The sequence below is a fragment of the Dreissena polymorpha genome, chromosome 13 (assembly GCF_020536995.1).
Source record: "Dreissena polymorpha isolate Duluth1 chromosome 13, UMN_Dpol_1.0, whole genome shotgun sequence".
In the NCBI taxonomy this organism is placed as follows: Eukaryota; Metazoa; Mollusca; class Bivalvia; order Myida; family Dreissenidae; genus Dreissena; species Dreissena polymorpha.
The window spans coordinates 24,141,360-24,161,888 of NC_068367.1; the positions used below are offsets into that span (position 1 = coordinate 24,141,360).

General features: G+C 32.7%; 1 protein-coding gene and 1 non-coding gene across 2 annotated transcripts; both read left to right on the top strand.

The window, feature by feature from the left end:
• The first annotated feature begins 298 nt into the window (after positions 1-298).
• LOC127854520 (neuropeptide S receptor-like) lies at positions 299-3,512 on the top strand. The gene is made up of 3 exons (XM_052389586.1): positions 299-404; positions 2,832-2,927; positions 3,262-3,512. Exons 1-3 carry the CDS (start codon positions 299-301, stop codon positions 3,489-3,491), a joined length of 432 nt encoding a protein of 143 aa, XP_052245546.1. The 3' UTR covers positions 3,492-3,512.
• A 15,516-nt stretch (positions 3,513-19,028) lies between these two features.
• Trnac-aca (transfer RNA cysteine (anticodon ACA)) lies at positions 19,029-19,118 on the top strand. Its single transcript is given in 2 exon segments — positions 19,029-19,065; positions 19,083-19,118. It is a non-coding gene; the product is annotated as a tRNA-Cys (tRNA).
• The last annotated feature ends 1,411 nt before the right edge of the window (positions 19,119-20,529 follow it).

A 20,529-nucleotide genomic window follows, 5' to 3' on the forward strand; every position in this document is an offset into this window, starting at 1 on the left:
CAATATTAACTTGTGAATGGTGTCATTACACAATATTACATAATTGCAACTTTCATCAAGTTTTATGCGAAACTCATCAACACTGTTTTACATCTTTGTGCATTATCAAAAGCAGCTGTAAATGTTAATTATATGCACTTTTTTTCGTTATGCTATGTATTACTTTCAGTAATAAGAAGATAACTAAGAAGGGGTTTTCTCAAAAATATGCATGGTATTGGTTATGTAAATAATCCAATGCTAATTAAGATACTTTTTGCAGGGTACGTACGTTGCCATCTCTGTGGTATGTCTGGTAATGGCGGCAGTCATCATTTCCCTCAACGGTCTTGTGATTTTCATCTTAGCCCGACAGAAAGACAGCAACAGGCTTCATTTCTTCATATTCCATCTTGCCATTGCTGGTAAGAACATTTGACATGCACGTCTATTTTTAGTAGACTTTATCAAAAGCTATGAGCAATTGTGTTCAATTTACATCATTATGTTATAGCTACTTCATCATTTAGAAGATAAGTTAGTGTTTGTCGAATGTGTGAACAGATTATATTACATTGCATTTGTTGTTAAGATGGACATTGTTACACAATGCAAACGTGTATTAAACTCATGAGGAATACAAAAAGTTACCATCAAAAAGTCTGCTTTTAAAACAACAACAACAACAACAACAACAACAACAACAGCAACAACAACAACGAACAACATAATCACAACATCATCACATATACAAAAAGTAATTTATGACAAAATGAATCTCTTGATGATAACATTGACATTCATACAACTGCTTTTTTCTAAAATAAAATATTGAACTTAACGGTCTAGTAAGGCTTTTATTTCAGACCTTTGTGTCGGCTTGGTAAGCGTACTTTGCGACGGGATATTCAAAGGTATTCTGAGACAGAAGTGGTACTTGGGTGACGTCATGTGTCGCGTTTGGCACTATTCTACGTTTGTAGTCATAATTGTGTCCAACAATCTTTTGATCGGAATGAGCGTGGATCGCTACCTGGCTGTACGGTACCCACTTAGGACAATAACCGGAGGTACACTGTGTGAAATACTTATACTTTATGATCGTTTAACATATAATCAACTGTATATTTGTAGCTTGAAATACAAGTTAGTCAACTTGTTAAGTGTGTGACTTATACGATTTGTAACTTAAATATAAGTTGTTATAATTGTGTCAAATCAATTGAAAGCGCCATTGTGTAAAGACTATTATCGCACGAAACGTGTGTGATACTCATTACATCTGCATTTATGATTTGAAGCATAAATTATATTTCAACTTTAAACATTGTAGAGTACCGTCCGTACAAAGCCATAATTATCGGCTCATGGATAATGGCCCTTCTGATCCCTGTGTGGACCTTTCCGTACATCGGCGCCGTCCTTGAAGGCACTTCATACTACTGTCACATGGAGTTCACGAATGAAATGGGGTGGCAGGTTTGTTAACGCTTGATCCAAATAATAAAGTATTAGGAGACCATACAGTTTAACAGAAAACAATAAAAATGTGCTGGGAAATGATATGAAAATATTGCTTTGCACTTTTTTGCTTGCCTACAACTAATACCCAATAGTTGTGTAAATTAAATAATAGTGTTAAAACTAATAGACGAACACAGGTGCGATTTAGAGGTAATATAAATCGAGAAACATTATCAGTAGATGAATTATTCTTACTACAAGCCTGTCTTAAATTGAACCCAAGTAGCCTATTGTATTTTGAATACAGGACAATACATAAAATACAAGGTCAAGACTCTCGATGCTGAAATAATGACAGTTACCGTTAAAAATGGTTATCGTGTATGTGATTTCAGCTTTACGTTACCTGTACACTACTCATTGTGTTTTTCATCCCATTCCTCGTTGTCTCCGTCTGTTATGTCGGCATCTCTGTCGTCGTCTGGAAGCATTGGCGCCAAAGAAGAAATCTCACTGAAATCATCGAAATGATCACTACATTAAAAGGTTTATTTATTTTGAACATCATGACATAATTATATCAGCCTTGTTCTGAGAAAACTGGGCTTCGTGCTTGTGCGTAAAGAGCCGTCCCAGATTAGCCTGTGCAGTCCGCACAGGCTTATCAGGGACGACACTTTTCGCTTTTATGGTATTTTTAGTTTGAAGGAAGTCCCTTCTTACCGAAAATCAAGTTTAAGCGGAAAGTGTCGTCCCTGATTAGCCTGTGCGGACTGCACAGGCTAATCGGGGACAGCACTTTACTCACATGCATTATGCCAAGTTATGTCATAACAAGACACATATAAATGCAGCTTTTTCATCGTTCTTTTTTGCAACACGGAGATCCTTTTTAGGCAATTTAAGTGAGTATTTAATATACTACAACATATTTAATATACTACAACATATTTAATATTCTACAACATATTTAATATTCTACAACATATTTAATATATTACAACATATTTAATATACTACAACATATTTAATATACTACTCCATATTTATTCTAATAAGTTTATTAAAACAAATGAAGTTTATGAATTTACTTGTTATCAACATAAATACACATTAAGGTTGCGAACATAATACGGCAGTTATAAAAAAACCCACCACGAAACAACAGCTGGTTGATTGATTTATTAAAATATTTTCTTTATGCTCATATTGTTCAATAAATGTGAAGACATTTTGGTAATCTCGTTATCATTGTGCTGAGCAGTGAAATGTAATATATTATTTTCAAATTAATAAATTTTGATTGACATAGTTTAAACGTAAATTATTATTGTTGTTGAACAACAGTTTCTGTTTAAGTTAATGCCATATATTTTGTTGAATGTCAGAATCAACTTCAGCATCGTGTCACACAGCCAGTAACGAGGGTTTACTTCCAAAAGCCAGAAAAAAAACAATAAAGATGACCTTGATAATATGCTTTTGTAAGTATGTGTTCAAAAGTGATTGATTCCGTAAGATGTACTATCACTTAAAAAAAATAAATTTGCCATAATATTTGTGTTTTTTAATATGTAACGTAAGTCGTAATACGAAGATCTATAATTAATACTTTCCCAATTAAGTTCATCAATGTATGGCCTTCTAAATAACAAATATGGACATGACAGCGCTCAAGCTCTGCTGTAAGCTGACAACGTGTTTGATAGTTGCTCAATTAACAAACCTCAAACTCAATATATCTGATAGTGTGCTTAATTTATTGAGCAAATAACTTGACGCAAAGCCCTCCATACATTATTTCCTAAACCTTTTCAGCGTTCTTCATTTGCTGGCTTCCGGCAACAGTGTTCCACATTCTGGACGTATTCAACATAAGTGTGCTTGACTCTCGCTTCTACCTGATCCTGCAGCGGTTATATCCACTCAACAGCGCGTTTAATCCAATTATATTCTTGTTGTTCAACAAGCACCTGTTGCCCTGCTGGTCGCCAAAGTCTGCGGATAAGACTTATGAAAGTGTCAGAACAACTAAAACAACATTATGACTAGTGACTTTGTTGTAAAACAACATTATGACTAGTGACTTTGTTGCAAAACTGGTAAGACACTTTGAATAAAAACAATGAAATGGACAATACGATGGCGTTATTCAGATGAGTGTCATTAAAATTGTATATTATCAAAGTATTCGACCAATATGAATCATCTATGAAAACACATGTTATATCAAGCGTTCGAGGTTTGGTTCAATAAGCTCTCAAACAGGCGAAGAAAACTTGGTTATGTTTAAATATAGTATAAACAAACATTCAAACAGTTAGAAATGGATTGTGTCTGTGCAACAAAAAACCCTCATGTAAGTGCCAATACATACATAACTCTGCAACAGTTACCTACACAATTATGATTTAAACCAGCTCTATATTTGTGTACACGATTGAATGACATGTATTTGTATATTGTATCGTTGAGTACATTTTCTGAGTGGCCATACGTTGATTAACACGAGTCTGCTTGAGTCCAAGCTAAAGCATACTTGCTGGTAATAATAGTTTGTACAATGCCAGTTGTTTTTACTATCAGTTCTTTGATTAGGATCGCCTATGGCCATCACTTTGACATGCCATCGCCTCTCTCAGCGGTCAGTTGATTATGCTTCTTAGCCCGACTAAATGGTATCAATCGGCAACACGTTTGCATCTTGCCCGTGTCGGTAAACCACCAATGTATATGATATGTTTATACACCCCGATTTTCATAATTGTTTTTTAATTAACCTTCTACCTTTGGATGACCCTCAACATTGTCAATTAAGTGTATCCGTCCTTATCAATTGTCCACAATTTATAACTAATTTGATATTTCCGACGATAAACTATTGTTTAATGAATGTGTTTACTTATCAATAATTATGTTTAATGTATTAAAACGAAGACCGATCATGCTGTAAAATTCCTTAAGATTATTAGTTACACGTTTTCTTAGCGAACCCTTAATATGTGATCGATTCTCAAACAATTAATATTTAACGCGAGCGTTGTACAGCGAATGAGACAGTAAGAAAGTGGTTTACACGTGTGTGATAAAGACAACATATTTTCCCAATATTTAAGAAATAACAGGTCAAAATATTAGCTATACTGCATTAAATGTCGTTGGTATTTACTTCCGTGATGTCATTTACTGACGTGTTTTAAAAAGCGACTGTTCTAATACGGAAACATTAACGGTGACGTTTCTTATTAAAATGAAATGCCACTATTTAAAACGAGGTAATATAAATATTAAATTAATTATGATAGCCAAAGTAATAACAATTTTATTAGCTCATTGTTAATGACTTACAAAATATTTTTTGATTTTTTCCGGATAATGCCTAACTTAAGCCATTTTACGTTGTTGGTAATAGATCTGACTGGCGACTCTGTAACCACTTCGAGCAATTGAACGATGCAAGCTGTGTGATAAAAAACTATTTTAGTTTACCTGGGAATCTCAGTTTGTATTGTAAAAACATAAGTTTGAAAGTATATATCTAACTGATACCTACCTTTTATCGAATGCTAACACGTGTGTTAGTTCCTCTTAACAGCTAACTTGAAATTAAGAAACAAATATATATTTATTTCTATATAAGCGAGTATATTTTACAAAACGCGGATCATTGTTATTTAGCTAAAAAAACAATTAAGGCTTTTTGTTCGCTAATTTATATTTCCTTTTGCACGTTCAATGTAATGCTCTATCAAATCAGCACTACACTAGTCATAAACACACTTTATGACGAGTGCACAATTTAAGACAGAAATGCAGTTCTGAAGTAGTCAGAAAGTGTATCGCTGTGCATGATTAAAAAATCAACTTTTGCAATACTCTTGGTTTGTTTTGAAAGTATAAGGAGGTATATCGCTTTCTTGATAGCATGTTATCTTTCATACTATGATATCTGTATACTAATATCTAAAAAAACCTATCCCCTAAGAGTTTGAACAGATTTGCGATACTAACGACTAGTGTACACACATAATACGTGTGTAATTTTCCATTCACACCCTAAGAATCGGCACTCATTTTTGCAATTTCCTTCTGCATTGGTACATTTTATTAACATTCTTTAGACGTACTTTTGGTATATAAATTATTTTGGGGTAATTGTTAGGTCCGGCTAGCCCTCAATTCGGTAAAGTCACCAAATATTAACAATCACTGTTTCGATCCTAGTTTTTATCATTAAATATGTATAGCTGGTGTTCCTTATAAGACTAGCCAATAAAAACGTACATTTCACTCCTGATAGGTCTATATGTTATCTTTGATAGTTTCCCATGTTTTATAATCAGCAGTTGTCATCAATATGTACATCTGTTACTTCAACATTAAGCTAACATTTTTGAATTCATTATACAAGATGAACTTCAGGCCTGAAGTATCGGGACTTTATTTATGTGAATATATATTAACATATATATATAAATTCGCACCGACGGTATGCATTTTAGAAACCTTAGTCGCTTTTCATAAAGCAACTCATGTACAAATAAAACTTATGAACGAATAAATGCCATTCATATATATTAACCACAATTGAAAAAAAACTATATTTATATATGAAAATCTAAATATGAAAATCCATTTTCACCACAAAATGGTGTTAACCAGATCTTTAACTAAACATTATTTACGGAATTTATTTCACACTGCAATAAGCATAGATATTTTTAGGAGTTATTCAATATAATCCATATTTCCGTGCTAGTAATTCATCCCCCAGATTGCAGTATTATACGAATCTTAAAAGTGTGATTAGTTTTTCCCCGGTGTTATGTGCCGCTGTTATTCAATCTTAATGCGTCAGTATCCGATCAATGCATATTATACATAATATATGATATGTCTGCACAAACGCACTATCAGAAGTTACACACTTTACATTTAATGATCGGGAGAACTTTTCTGATATATGGCCGATCTCTGTGCTTCTATGCATTAATGAATACTTATTATAGCCCATTGCATTGATCCAATTAAAAGTGACCCACTCTTGATGAAACATTAACAATTATGTTCCCCATTTGCGATTTTTTATTGTCGAGAATGAATATTGTATACAATCAGAATGCATACCGAAAAAGGGAATTACTATAAACTTGATATAAGGAACTGCTCAACAAATCCTTTTTAACATATTGCTACACATTTATAATCACAAAAATATTCATCAGACTCTCCGTTTGTTCCGATTGATGTTTTTAAAAATTTACTAGACCGTGCATGCAAATATACATTTTGGAAACATAAATTACACCCAGTGATACATAATAGTCTAAATAGAGAACTGTTTTATTATACATAGATGATAGCCAAGTATACATGTACTTTTGATGTTTTACTATGATTATGGTTTATTATATGTATTATATTATTACTTATAAGCTGTTGTATCAACTCGGATACGTCTTTATATTTTGTATTACTAATAAACTTTATAATCTTAGACGTAAATGTGTACAATATGTTCGCCCCATACACGCTGAATCTCGCCAATATAACTCGAAACTCGCCTTATACGAGAAAAAGGCGGCAAATATGGAAAAACACGGCGAATACGGAAATAGGTCGGCCAATACGAGATTCAGCCAAACAGAAACACGGATAAACTCGGCCATAAATGAGAATCTAAAATTTCGACGATTTTGGACGCCATTTTGAAGTTGTATGCTTAGTTTTGTTGCAAAAGCTTAAATCTTAAAAAATATAACATTGCAGTTTACCTAAAGCACGCAGCTCCTAATATATTCAGCTCCCTTTTTCGACAATAACAATAGTGCAGTGTATCCACAACAGAAAGGTTCAATATTTGAGCATATGAACATAAACAACAACTTTGAATATGATATATATTGATATTTTCAAGCTACAATGAGCGCCGAAAGCAAAACTAACTCGAAATCATGGAGGATTTACACATTACAAATGCAATTTCTAATGGCAATAAGTAAGTTTTCAATCCTTATTGTCTTTCTGAGTTGTATAGAACATACATTTTGCTATTTTTCAAAACTTCATTTAAAACCTGAAATTCGAAAGTGAAATTCAAGCTTTTCTTGCTGAATAATATTATAGAGTTAATTAATAAAATTGTCATTTTAGGCCAATACGGCTGTCTTCAGCTCAATAACAAAGCCACTATGAATAAATAACATTGTAATATTATATGTTTTCCACCGAACGACGTTACGTTAATATTTCTAATAATAATCTACACGATAATTGCAGTGTTTAGCTTAGTGCACAATTCAATCTTTACACGCAAATTTAAAACAAGTAAAACTGATCAAATAGCATTTTCTTTATTTTTTGGTTAACCCATTTATGCCTTGCGTCTAGAAAAAAGGCCTTGGCAAACAGCGTAGACCCAGATGAGACGCCGCATAATGCGGCGTCTCATCAGGGTCTGCGCTGTTTGCTTTAAGGAATTTCTGTAAGAAATAATCTAAATACACAAATAAATACCATACTTTTGGATATAAATTGATTCAATTTAGAAGGGTGGGGGTGTCCACTAGGCATAAATGGGTTAAAATTCTTAGCTTTTATTGTATAATAAAGTCGTTGCCATTTATCATATTTTATGTTTGTATTTTTGCCATTCCGGACAATATAATTCCCCATTGGGCGCCCCGATGTAATTTTAATGGGAGCTCTTCAGTGTGTTTTACAAACATCTATGCAGAGTAGTCCCCCTTTGTGAAATTTGCCTTTAATTGGGTGTCATAATGGGGAAATAAAGATATCTAAAAAGAAATTCAGGTAAAACAATGAAAATTATCGATAATTTTTACTGTTATTTTTCACTATTTTAAACAGTGAAATATCAGTTTTAATTCACGGATATTTCTCTATAAACCATTGGAAAATAAATAAATATCATTCATAATGATTACTTTCTAGGTAAACCTTCAAGTATTCAAGCCATTTATGATTCATTCATATGAAACAACTATCCACGTTATATATTGTCATACACGATAAAACACTATTTCACAACATATTTTTAACTGATACACTTTGAATTCTTTATGCACGCGTTAGACTCATTACTACCGAGCATCCATAAGTATTAAACAGGTACATATTCAATTTATGAGAATAGTTCCACGTTAAACTTAGAATTTTAAGCTTATTGATACAAAAATAAGCATTTAAATCTATTCAATATTGCTCTATAGAAATTGTTACAGCATGAACTATGTTAACATCCGATTCTTTTATACGTCAGTCTTTAACTGCATAGAGTTGTCGTCTTGGAACATTATTTCATGACTTCGAGTCGATAGGTTTGTAAATCTTAACGAAAAAGCCCAAAATTAACAGAGGAAAGCGTGTTGATTTCACTATTGTGCATATACGGGTATGGTCTGGTGATCTTTTTTTAGACAGAAACACAACAACAGGCGTAACTTCATCACATCTCGAAACTGCAGGTACATTAAATTTTGACGTACACGTATATTTTCAGTGTAGTATATTAAACGAAACATACATAAAGCCTCTGCATCAACATCATTTGTACACTTACTAATATATCATTTAAGATGTTTCTTTGTTTTATTAAATTTCGAGAGTTTAAAATGAAGTGTTGACTCTTTCAAAGTATATGAGAAAGGCTTTCCATAACTTATTTCAGCAATATTTGGAATTCCAAAGAAATAAATTCTTTTGATATCGAATTTTATTTCTTAAGCTTATATGATATATTCAATGACGAGAGCAACACTATCTTCAATTTGAATGCGATACGTCGAGTATTCACATCATATATATAGTGTTTATAATCTCAAATTTATTTTCGATTGATACAATTAAATATTCGCTCGCACTATATCCATTTTATTGCTAACTCATGACCTTCAATCTTTTTCGCGCCATTACTTTCAAAGGCAACTTATAATATTTCAAGTGCACCATTAATTGGACATTACAAAAGCTACAAATGTATACAGAACACAGCAGAACAGAAATTTATTCCGACTTGTACATAGAACATCGTCAGTCATTACTATGAAATATTACACATATCAACAGGTCATGTAAACAACAAGTGATCATACAGTAATGAGTATTTTACACTCAATTTAATGTCATATATGACCGTATTTTGGGAAAAAAGAATCGCATTTTTACAAAATATTTATGTGGCAAGCTAGCTATCCTGTTGTAATATTTGGGAAAATATACTAGAATGGAAAAGTGATTATTTGTGTGCATAAATGTGTTATTATGCTTATAATGATATTTACAAATAACAAGCATAGTTTGCATAGAGTACATAAATTCAATGTTGAGGCAACTTAGACAATCAGACAGGCCTGTTTTCCATATGAATACACATAATAATTCTCATTTGTATAAAAACAAATGTTGGAAATGTAACATATAACGTGAAATGTTAAGGATAAAATCATTTATATACAGACGACATAATATGCCCATCAAGTATATAATGGCTGGCTGTCAATGTGTTGTAAGATTCAGACAAGTGTATTATATTAGTTGTGTAGACATGTAGATTAAATAGAAATGTTTTTTAAATGGTCATACCTATGGAATTGTAGGAATTGTAAAAAACTGGTGTTTTAAAGTTTGCAGTGTGTTTGAAAAATATGATATGAATAGGTGTACTAACATTGAGCACTTTCTAAGCAAGCGAGAAATTGCTGGTATTGTTAAAAGCAAGATTTTTGAAGACTAAAAATAAGGAGTCATGGTTACAAGATGTAAATAGAGAAAGAACCCGTAGTGGAGATAGAAAAAATAAACTTAGATTTAATAGAACTTTAAAGCAAATGTATGAGGTTGAACCATATTGTTTACTTGAGTATAATAAAATGCATAGAGGGGCTTTAGCAAATTTTAGAAGTGGTACAGCTCCAATAAATATAGAAATTGGAAGATATGCAAATACACCTCAGGAATTAAGAAAATGTAACTATTGTAAGAGTATAGTTAAAGTGTTGAGGAAAATGAAAAACATTTACTGCTTGATTGTCCATTATATAACGGGGTTAGACGAGAACACATGACTGAATTACAATCTCAGTTTCAAGACTTTGAAAATTTTGATATTGATGAGAAGTTAAGAATTATCTTCTCAGATAATAATATAGTTAAAATAGCTGCCAAAACCTGCTTTTTTGCTTTAGAAAAACGAAAAGAACTTATATATTGTGAAACTTACTGATTTTACTTTTTTTTTTACTTATCTAGTGTTTTAGTGTATATATCTGTTGCATTTAATGAACTATTGTGAAACTATCTGATTTCATTTTGTTACTTATCTAGTGTTTTATTGTATATATTTGATGCATTTTATGAACATGTTTTTTAAAGGAATGAATATGTTTTATCTTGTAGATATGTATTAATCTTCATCACTTCAAATATTTAGCAAATGTCATTAATGTTGATAGATATCAGGTGATATTATCATTGTATTTCATTGCCTATGTGATGTACTGTCTCCTATAATTATATTATAAATGGCCATGTGTGCTTATTTAATAATTTTGTATATATTATGTTTTGTTATGAGGTACATGTGGATGAGACAATAATACATACATAATTTTAACCACCGATTCTCTTGTCGGCACACGATGTCAGGGACTTTGGAGATGGTGTCAACTATTCGATCCCTAATTGATCAGTCAACAAAACTGGCAAAGTAACGAATAAGGCCAATCAAAGAATAAGAATAATCTAAGATGTTATTGTTATATGTTTCAAGGTGTTTCAGGCCGTGTATGACTTAATGGCTTTGTTGTTATTATTTTATCATTCTCAATCATTAAGAATATGTAATGGTACCAGTGCTTCGAAATCAGTTTCCGGTTGTTAGCAATTGAAACAGTGTCTGTTTGTGCAAATTGGATTTCAATTATTGCATAATTATATGGTTGATAAAAAAGTTATCTAGGACCTGAGTTTATTCTAATTTTCTTCAGAAATCTCACGTTTCTAAATTCAATCATCTAATACAAGTGCAATCCATATGATGTGGGTATCAATTACCTCATGTTTAAATAAAGAATACTTTTTCAAAGATAGATAGCTCGATTATCAACAGCTGACGAGATAAATAATAAAAAAAATAATTTAATATATTTTATTTCGTTTATGTATTATAATGCTTACACAATGATGTACCGGTACACCATTAAAACAAGCCTGAATGTTTTGTCTACGCCATTGAATAATTTGAATTTGAATCTTAGCTTAGATTTTATTAGCCAATAGTTACCAAACCTCTTATTTATTTGTGTTGTGGTGTTTCACACACGTTTCAATGTCATACATGAGACTATAACGTAATCAAATAGATTTTCATTTTAAATGCAACTTTCGACATTTTAATGTCCACAGGAAGGTTCGTTTTGGTGGTTAAAGTGCCTTTTTCATGTGCTGTATTTTCAACGAACATTTTATAAAATATAAGAACTGCTGAGAATGGTATCAAAATAAAGTTAAACGCAATAACTACGTCATAAACAGGCTGAATAAATATAAACCACGAAGGGTAAAATATAATTTCATTTTATAATATTTAGTTCTTTAGAAGTGTATACCTTTATTATGTACCGTTATGTGTCGTTGCGACTATTCATAGCATTAGTACGCCTTCTTCGAATTTCATGATGTTTATTACATTTGACACGAATTGTGGAACAACCCGTTATTGAATTCATCAACTATAAACCGTTGGTAGTACAATACAGACGTTACTTTAGTATCGGGAAATAATTAAAGCATACATAAAACATGCAAACGTAGTTTTATTATCTACAAATGCCTCATTTGCACGATGGATACATACTTGAACATTTTGTTTATAGTACTGATCGCATTTTCATTTCGCAATCTAATGCTATACAACTAGGATTCTGTTGCTATTTGACAGCTAGGCGGACACAGTATCCATAACACCACGGCGACCTCTAATATATATATTGTATTGAACTATACTTAGATTTGATGCGATGACAGTACAACCAATTGCCATCGGAGTGAAGATATCCGTTATCTCAGTGGGATGACTGTTGTTTTATAGACTGATGTCGGAACTGGACGAATATCGGGTTAAAAGTAATACCTCTAGAATATACATATGATCGTGGGCAATTTACCGCTTCTGATACAAATTCACAACAACAAAAAGTACTTCGAAAAGTAACAATTGAAAATTTCATTAACGAATTGCAGCATGGTATTTCAAAACCGATAAGTAATTTTTTAAAGGCATAGTCGTTCATAAAATGGTTTTCGTAAATCATACATTATGTGTCCTCAACTAAAACATTGTCTATATTAAATTAGAATATCTAGATACTAATAACGCGTTTTCGTTTTAACAGATGTCCGATACCTAAAACACGTGTATATTGAGATTATGTTTGTTATATTCACGCCTCACAATCTGGCATTTATGCTTTCATTTAATGTCGGAAAAGGTGGATTTGATTACAATTGGTTTATACGTACATGTACATTTGCTTTGTGATTAATCAATTTATACCTAGTGGACTCTCCCATCCTTCTAAATTGGATCAATTTATTTCCAAAATAAGGGATGTCTGATATATTTATTTCTTTATTTAGAATATGTCTTACAGAAATTCCTTTTAGCAAACAGCACAGACCCTGATGAGACGCTGCATCATGCGGCGTCTCATCTGGGTCTACGCTGTTTGCCAAGGCCTTTTTCCTAGACGCTAGGCATAAATGGGTTAATTCTGGGATAAGTGAAAGGTTCGGCTAGCCCTCAATGCGATAAAAGCATCAAATGCTTGTATTTACCGATTCGTTGATATTCAGTGATCTAACTTTTATTCAGTATAAGTCAATAATTGGTGTTCTTTTGTTTCAGTAGCGGATCGGAACGAACAATTATCTCCTCTCTTTTAGAGTGTTCTTACGGGTTGGTAATGTTTTATAATCAGAAGATAATCGGTACTATATTGAAGAACAATATCCTAGTATTTTCTTCAATGTGATTTTCTTGATCTACTGCTTTTAAATGACATTGTATTATACATACATCGATATGAACTTCATTGGTGCAAGTATCGGGACTATACTAAATTGATATTAATTAAGATTTAAAATTCAGCAGTTATGAATTGGTATAAGCCTTGGCCTCGTTTTGCAAAGCAACCCGATTGCAAAAATAAATGTTTAATGTCCACATGAAAACAAACTTAAAACGATTTAAAAGTGCGCATCAATTTATGTAATCAACAATAATAAATAACGACAAGAAAAATGCAACAACACATAAACACGAAACAAAATTTACAACCTATCTGAACTGACCTTCTTAACCGGACCTAGTCTAGACAAGTCATTTATGGTATGTATTCCCAATTGCAATATGCATTGATATGAGCTATGAGAGTGCTATCTAATTAATACCTTTCCTTGCTTGTGATTAACTCCAATATCAAGATTGCAGCAATATTCGTCTTTTGAAAAAGAGATTAGATTGTGTCCAGTGGGATTCCAATTTTATCCATATCCTAGAAATACAACATATCTGATATGTCTACAAGTCTTATATAAAGATTCCTATTATTCGCGTAAATCAGAAAGAATGTAAAGTAACACGTTAAATTGGTATATTATAATAGTATGTTTAGAAAAAATGTTGTCATTGTAAAATTGAATATATATGCTTTTTGTAATGTATTCAGTAATGTCTGATTGTAAACGCCCATGTAATTAGCTTCTTTAAAGTAACATTACTACTTAAAATCAACGAATATTTAGAAAAATAAAGTTAACAAAGTCGTTGTTTTTCAGAGCTTTGATATTTCGCCATAACACATACAATTCCTCTTACCATGTTGGCCTAATACTATAAATCCCTTTTAGTTTTTACAGATTTATAAATTAATGTCGTGTATTCAAAACAACTTTTTTCTGAAACCAAATCAGTTCGCGTTACAAATTTAATTCGTTTGATTTGAAAGGGGCATGGGAAGCTAAAACTGAATTGAGTTTACTATATAAGATATGCATACCAAGATTCATAACAAGACATATGTCAACCTTACATTTATTTTCTTGATAAAGTTCATCACAGAAATAGGTTACATTAAAGTCTTGAAAGACTTATATATCTGTTTTGCATTTTGGTACGAAGCTTTAGAAGCCGGAACAGCTCTCGTACAACATACTGGCAAAACATTACTGCTTAAATGTGAAACGAATTTTCGCAAATAAACTAATTCAATTTAGTTTATATAAATGATATATTATTTAAGAGTTTTTTTCTGTTACCCTAATTAGATTATTCATAAGTTGAAAAAAGCGCGGATTTTGTTGTACTGCCTTGTCATGCGGGGATAGATTGAATGAATGGTGGATTATTAATGTAAATATTACCTACGACATGTTACACTGTCGTCAACTGTACATGAATGTAACGTTACGTGTTAAAATATTTTATTTGAAGAACATGTATTCGCCAAACACAAATGATTTGTGCAAATGTATAATTTCCATGAGTACTTAATGGAACAGCTTAAATAACGATTTACACATTTCCAAGTTTAGCAAATAAATGAAGTGTCGCTTATGAGAAACATATGTATTTAGTCAAGTGTTCTTTCAGTGAGACTGGTTTTTACCGCTTTGTGATCAGATTATGTATAGTTGGGTCCTTATTTCATGATGGTATATGGCAATTACGCAAATACCAAAGATGGAGTTTTATTGATACTTTAATCCAGTGGTAACTGTCTCGACTATCATGACACCGACGGCAAGGAATTTGATACCTAGTAAGGCAACATGTAAGTAAAATTTAACATGAAGGAAGCAACATTTTAACAAGAGCACCGCCTTGCGGGTGCAGACCGCTCATCTATTTTTCTTTTCAAAGGTGAAGGGACCTATCTCAATTTCAATCACAAAGGAGGGAGGGGTGGAGTGGAGAGGGTGTATAGTGTGGGGGTTGTGGTCATTTATTACATTATCTTCCAAAAATGAAAAAAAGAGAAAAAAAACATATTTCAAGAATATTTTTTTTTTGGGGGGGGAGGGGGGGGGGTTGGGGCGGGGTATAGTGTGAGGGTGTGGTGGTCATTTATTAGATGATCTTTAAAAAACACACAAAAACCCACTTTTTTTGGGGGGGGGGGGGGAATTCAGGGGGGGTGGGGGTGGGGATGGTTTGGGTGGAGTCTATTGTGGTATGTCAGGTAAGAGTTGTTTTGTCAAAGTATCGATCAAATCTAATCATAAATAAAGAAGTTATGGCAATTTAACTAAATGTAATAATTTGACCTTGAGAGTCATGGTCATTCAAAGGTCAAGGTAAATTTCAACTTGCCAGGTACAGTACCCTCATGATAGCATGAAAGTATTCGAAGTTTGAAAGCAATAGCATTGATACTTTAGAAGTAAAGTGGTTCTAAACACAAAATTTAACCCTATATATTCAAAGTTACTAAGTCAAAAAAAGGCCATAAATCCGTAAAAATGACAACCAGAGTTATGTAACTTGTCCTTTAATGTCCCCTTATGATAGTTTGCGAGTGTTCTATGTATAAAAGCAATATCTATGATACTTCAGGGGTAACGTGGACCAAAACACAAAACTTAACCAAATTTTCAATTTTCTAAGTATATAGGGCCCATAATTCCGTAAAAATGCTAGTCCGAGTAACATAACTTTGCCTGCACAGTCCTCTTATGATAGTCAGTAAGTGTTGCAAGTATGACAGCAATAGCTTTGATACTTTAGTAATAAAGTGGACCTAAACACAAAACTTATCCAAATTTTCAATTTTATAAGTATAAAAAGGGCACATAATTCTGTCAAAATACACGCCAGAGTTATTTGAATTTGCCTGCACAGTCCCCTCATGATAGTAAGTAAGTGTACCAAGTTTAAATGCAATAGCATTGACACTTTATCAGAAAAGTGGACCTAAACGCAAAACTTAACCGGACGCCGACGCAGACGCCGACGCCAAGGTGATGACAATAGCTCATATTTTTTTTTAAACATAGATGAGCTCAAAATGAAAAAGTAAATATTATTGTTTTTGATGATCAATAATGTATACTAGTGTACAAATTTATAAAACATATAGAATAATATATTACTGGCATGTACAAAAAAAAGATCCGTTATTTATATTGATAATTAAAACTAGTATGTTAACGTGTGTGCATTTGCGAGGGGCCCATACAATTGTAAGAAATGTGCTTTTATTCTTGTATTTGTGTGTATTCATCAATAACACGTTATTTTCACGGCTTTAAATACTTTGTTCGAATGTCGCTAACACGGCAATAGAAACGTCGTCATGGCGTCCGTCAAGCGACCGGGAGGTAACGGGTTCAATCCTCACTGTAGGAGCGTTCTTAAGGTGTCCCCAGAGTACTGGTTCTACCCATGAAACGAAATCAAGCGCATTTCGACAAGCCTTCGGGTTTCGATGTTATCGAGCTCAAATTAATGGGTAAAAACTTAATGTAACTGATGGCAATTGTTTACTCATTGATATTATAACATATGAGACAAAAACACAAATGACCATACCCTTGTTAAATCAAAGCGCTGAAGGCACTGCAGTTGTTCGCTCTTTGAATGTATTTAATATTACTTACAGTCACAGGCCATGAAGTTCGACTTTTTAATGTAGGCTAATCCAACGGCTACGAAAATTGCGAACACATTCTAATTGCCTTTTATCGTCTACAGTGGTCAGACCTTCAAAAACACCAAGGAGGATAATTGTATTGTTTAAAGGGACCTTTTCACAGATTATGGCATGTATTGTCATTAAATGATTAATATTGACAAATGATACGATTGGATCTAAAAAGCTCCCGTAAAAACAAGAATACAATTAAAAAAAGAAAAACGGTAACGCTTAAATTGCATCTGGAGTAAAAGCCTAACGCTTAGATCAATCGGGCATACGTGCTCATACAATAAGTGATTGATTTATACTTCATATAAGCAATCTTCGTAGTGTAACAAAATATAACGACAACAACAGAACTCTCCAAATTATTCAATCGTTTCGTGTGGCAACGCTTTATAATTTTCGGGGTTTAATATCGTCAAAAGATGTATATAATGGATATTTTAGAGCATGGTAAATGTTCAGTATTACTGTTTCCTCACAAATATTATAAATACAACAAAAGTTTGCGAATCTAATACATTTAAAAAAAATATTTTTGTCAATTTAAAAAACGTGAAAAGGTCTCATATTTGTTACAGGATTCACGCAAACTCTAATAAGGATTACAAAGATGACAAAAGATATGAAACGTATATCTAAAATGGCGCTAAGGAAAAAAGTAGAAGCAAAGTTTCAGCGTTACGATGACACCCTGATCAGAAGATAATTTTCTCTATGCATGAGTGCACCTGTCTCTTTGGTTCAAACAATATTTATTTGGCTATTCATAAACAGCATGTAAGCAATATGATACAATACAAACATACTAGCAACGTTTGTCGAAATATGCTTAACGTGATATTATGGGCATCTAACACTATATGCTATGTTTATAGGTGTCTTTCGCAACCGTTGTTTTATTTTGGTGTTTTCACTTCATATACACTTATATTTGTTCGTGCAGCATCAGCATACTAAAACGATATCCCAGAAAGAGAAAAATAATGCATTTGAATAACAAGGGTACTTTCGTTTTGACAACTGACGACAGAAATGATTAAATCTACGATATGAAACTAAATTTAGTTTTAGTGCAGATTCGTTCGTACGACACAAAGACACACTTTTGTTTAACGGATCATTTCGGCTTAAAGGACTTGGTGAATCATGTAAAATATCGAAAATAATATATATTTTTATAAACAACTGGTAGCAAGATGAGTTGCAGATAATTGATCAGTTACTACATTTTAACTAACTCTTTTGATCTGTTAAAGGGGCCGTCCAACAGATAAAGCGTCGTATCGACCCGAAACGATATTTTTGGAAACTACGAGGGTTATTTTTGGCGTCGCTCTGGAGAGCGGCGAATAGTATGTAATGCATGTTTCTTTCGCTTAAGGGAGGAGAAGTTATTTTACGGATTAATGTATATATTTTTGTTTTAAGAATATCTTGCATAGTGGTGATTTTTTTGTGTAAATAAGTGTAAATCAGTACTGCATGTGTGCCTATTACATTTATTACAACATTTTTTGCCAATAATGCAAAGCTAACTATTTTAATTAATAACTGATCCACAACTGATCACAGGGGAAAGATCACAGGAACTGGGCAAATACGCGAAACTTTCTGGTTTTGTATAAAAACAAAACATGATCAAAATATATTTATTTTGTGGTTTTTCTAATTTGCTTATTTAGTGGAGAATCAATGTTGTACGATATTTGACGACTTATCGCAATATTTGACGACTTATCGCACAAGCAAGTTTATTGGAAGGCGTAGTGGTACGAAAACGTACAATGTATTAGTTTATTAATAGACATATAATAACGATCGCTATACACAACTTCACCAAACAGCAGTACATAAATGATGTCAGCCGGAATAGTTCAGTTGGGAGAGCGTTAGACTACAGTTGTTTACGCAACAATCATCTAAAGGCCCCCGGTTCAATCCCGGGTTCCGGCACGAACGGAACAGTTCAGCGGCTGACAATTTTTTTCAGTCAGGTTAATAAATATAATAAAGCTTTATTTTATGTAGACATTTTAAAATCCATTTTACTTCAATTGGACTTTTTTTATTAAAATTAATGGATGCCGCGTGGTGACAACGTTAATTAAAATTTCTTACATCACTTAAATATACACGTGTTAAAAATACACGTGTTTTTATATTAACAAATACATGCAAACAACACATCTATTATCCATGTATTTTTATGGCTGTCTATCATAGGCCCTAAGTACTATCCCTACCACATAGAGAGCGCGAAGCGCGACATGTATTATTGATTGTAACAAAGAGTTGCGATAAAGGAAGCAGCCGCTTATCAAGGAGGAGCTGTGTCCCAGCAACCCGTTTCCCTAGAGTCAAGCACTCCTCGGATTTTTTTTATGAACAACATATAGAGCGCGAAGCGCGACACGTATTACTATCCAGGTGGTATGGGCCCTTTAGCATTATCCGACCATTACGTCCATAGTGATTTTTTTCTATTAAATTTGACAAAATAAACAATTTCTACTTGTTTAAAAGATTTCACAACTTTCGTCTGAATCTTTCCAAACTTGTTTAGTGTTTTTATATCAGTATTACTCGAACTCTATTGAAAATGATGAATATCGGAGCAATAAATCTATAATGATCTTTTACTGAATTTCAAAGTATTGTGAAATGCAGCTTCTTTATGTAATTTACAGTTTTCATTCAAATTTTTTTCAAACTTTTACAGTGTTTTCATATCAATGAGTACTCAACCCATATCGTAAATGAGCAACGTAAGAATAAGTTTAGAATCATCTCCCCTTTAAGTTGAGAAAAATATGAAATTACGCTTACAAGATGAAGCAGATTTTTTTTAAACCTAGACAGTTCTGTTTAATTAATGAAAACTGCACTCGGATGCCAGTAAAACATAGGAAACCAATGTAAATAAAAGAACTATGAAATATTTGGGAGTTACAACACAAAATCATAGCTAATGGTTATTTGGGGGTTATAACACAACATCATAAATAATGGTTATTTGGGGGTTATATCACAAAATTATACAGAATGGTTATACCAGTATCTTTTTCTATTTTGTTTAAAATAATCGGCCGATATATTAAAATTTACAGTAGAAAAAAAATCGTTCCATGTAACTTCATTGAGTGCCTTTTACATTGAAATTCCCGACGCCCTTTGATGCTTTGCATCAATACTTATCTTGTATAGCTATACAATACATCCGCTCAAAAGATGAGCGTGGATGGTCGAGTGGTCAAGGCGGGAGGCTTTTTACTCCAGGAATCCAGGGGTAAGTGGTTCGAGCCCTGTTGAGGTTTACTTTTTTTTCCTTTTTTTAAATTGTATTCATGTTTTTTTTACAGGAGAT

Bases quoted from the DNA above. Each gene is read 5' to 3' on its own strand.
- LOC127854520 (XM_052389586.1), top strand. From the start codon at position 299: ATGGCGGCAGTCATCATTTCCCTCAACGGTCTTGTGATTTTCATCTTA. The intron at 405-2,831 runs GTAAGAACATTT...GTTGAATGTCAG, and splicing joins ATTCCATCTTGCCATTGCTG to AATCAACTTCAGCATCGTGT. The intron at 2,928-3,261 runs GTAAGTATGTGT...AAACCTTTTCAG, and splicing joins GACCTTGATAATATGCTTTT to CGTTCTTCATTTGCTGGCTT.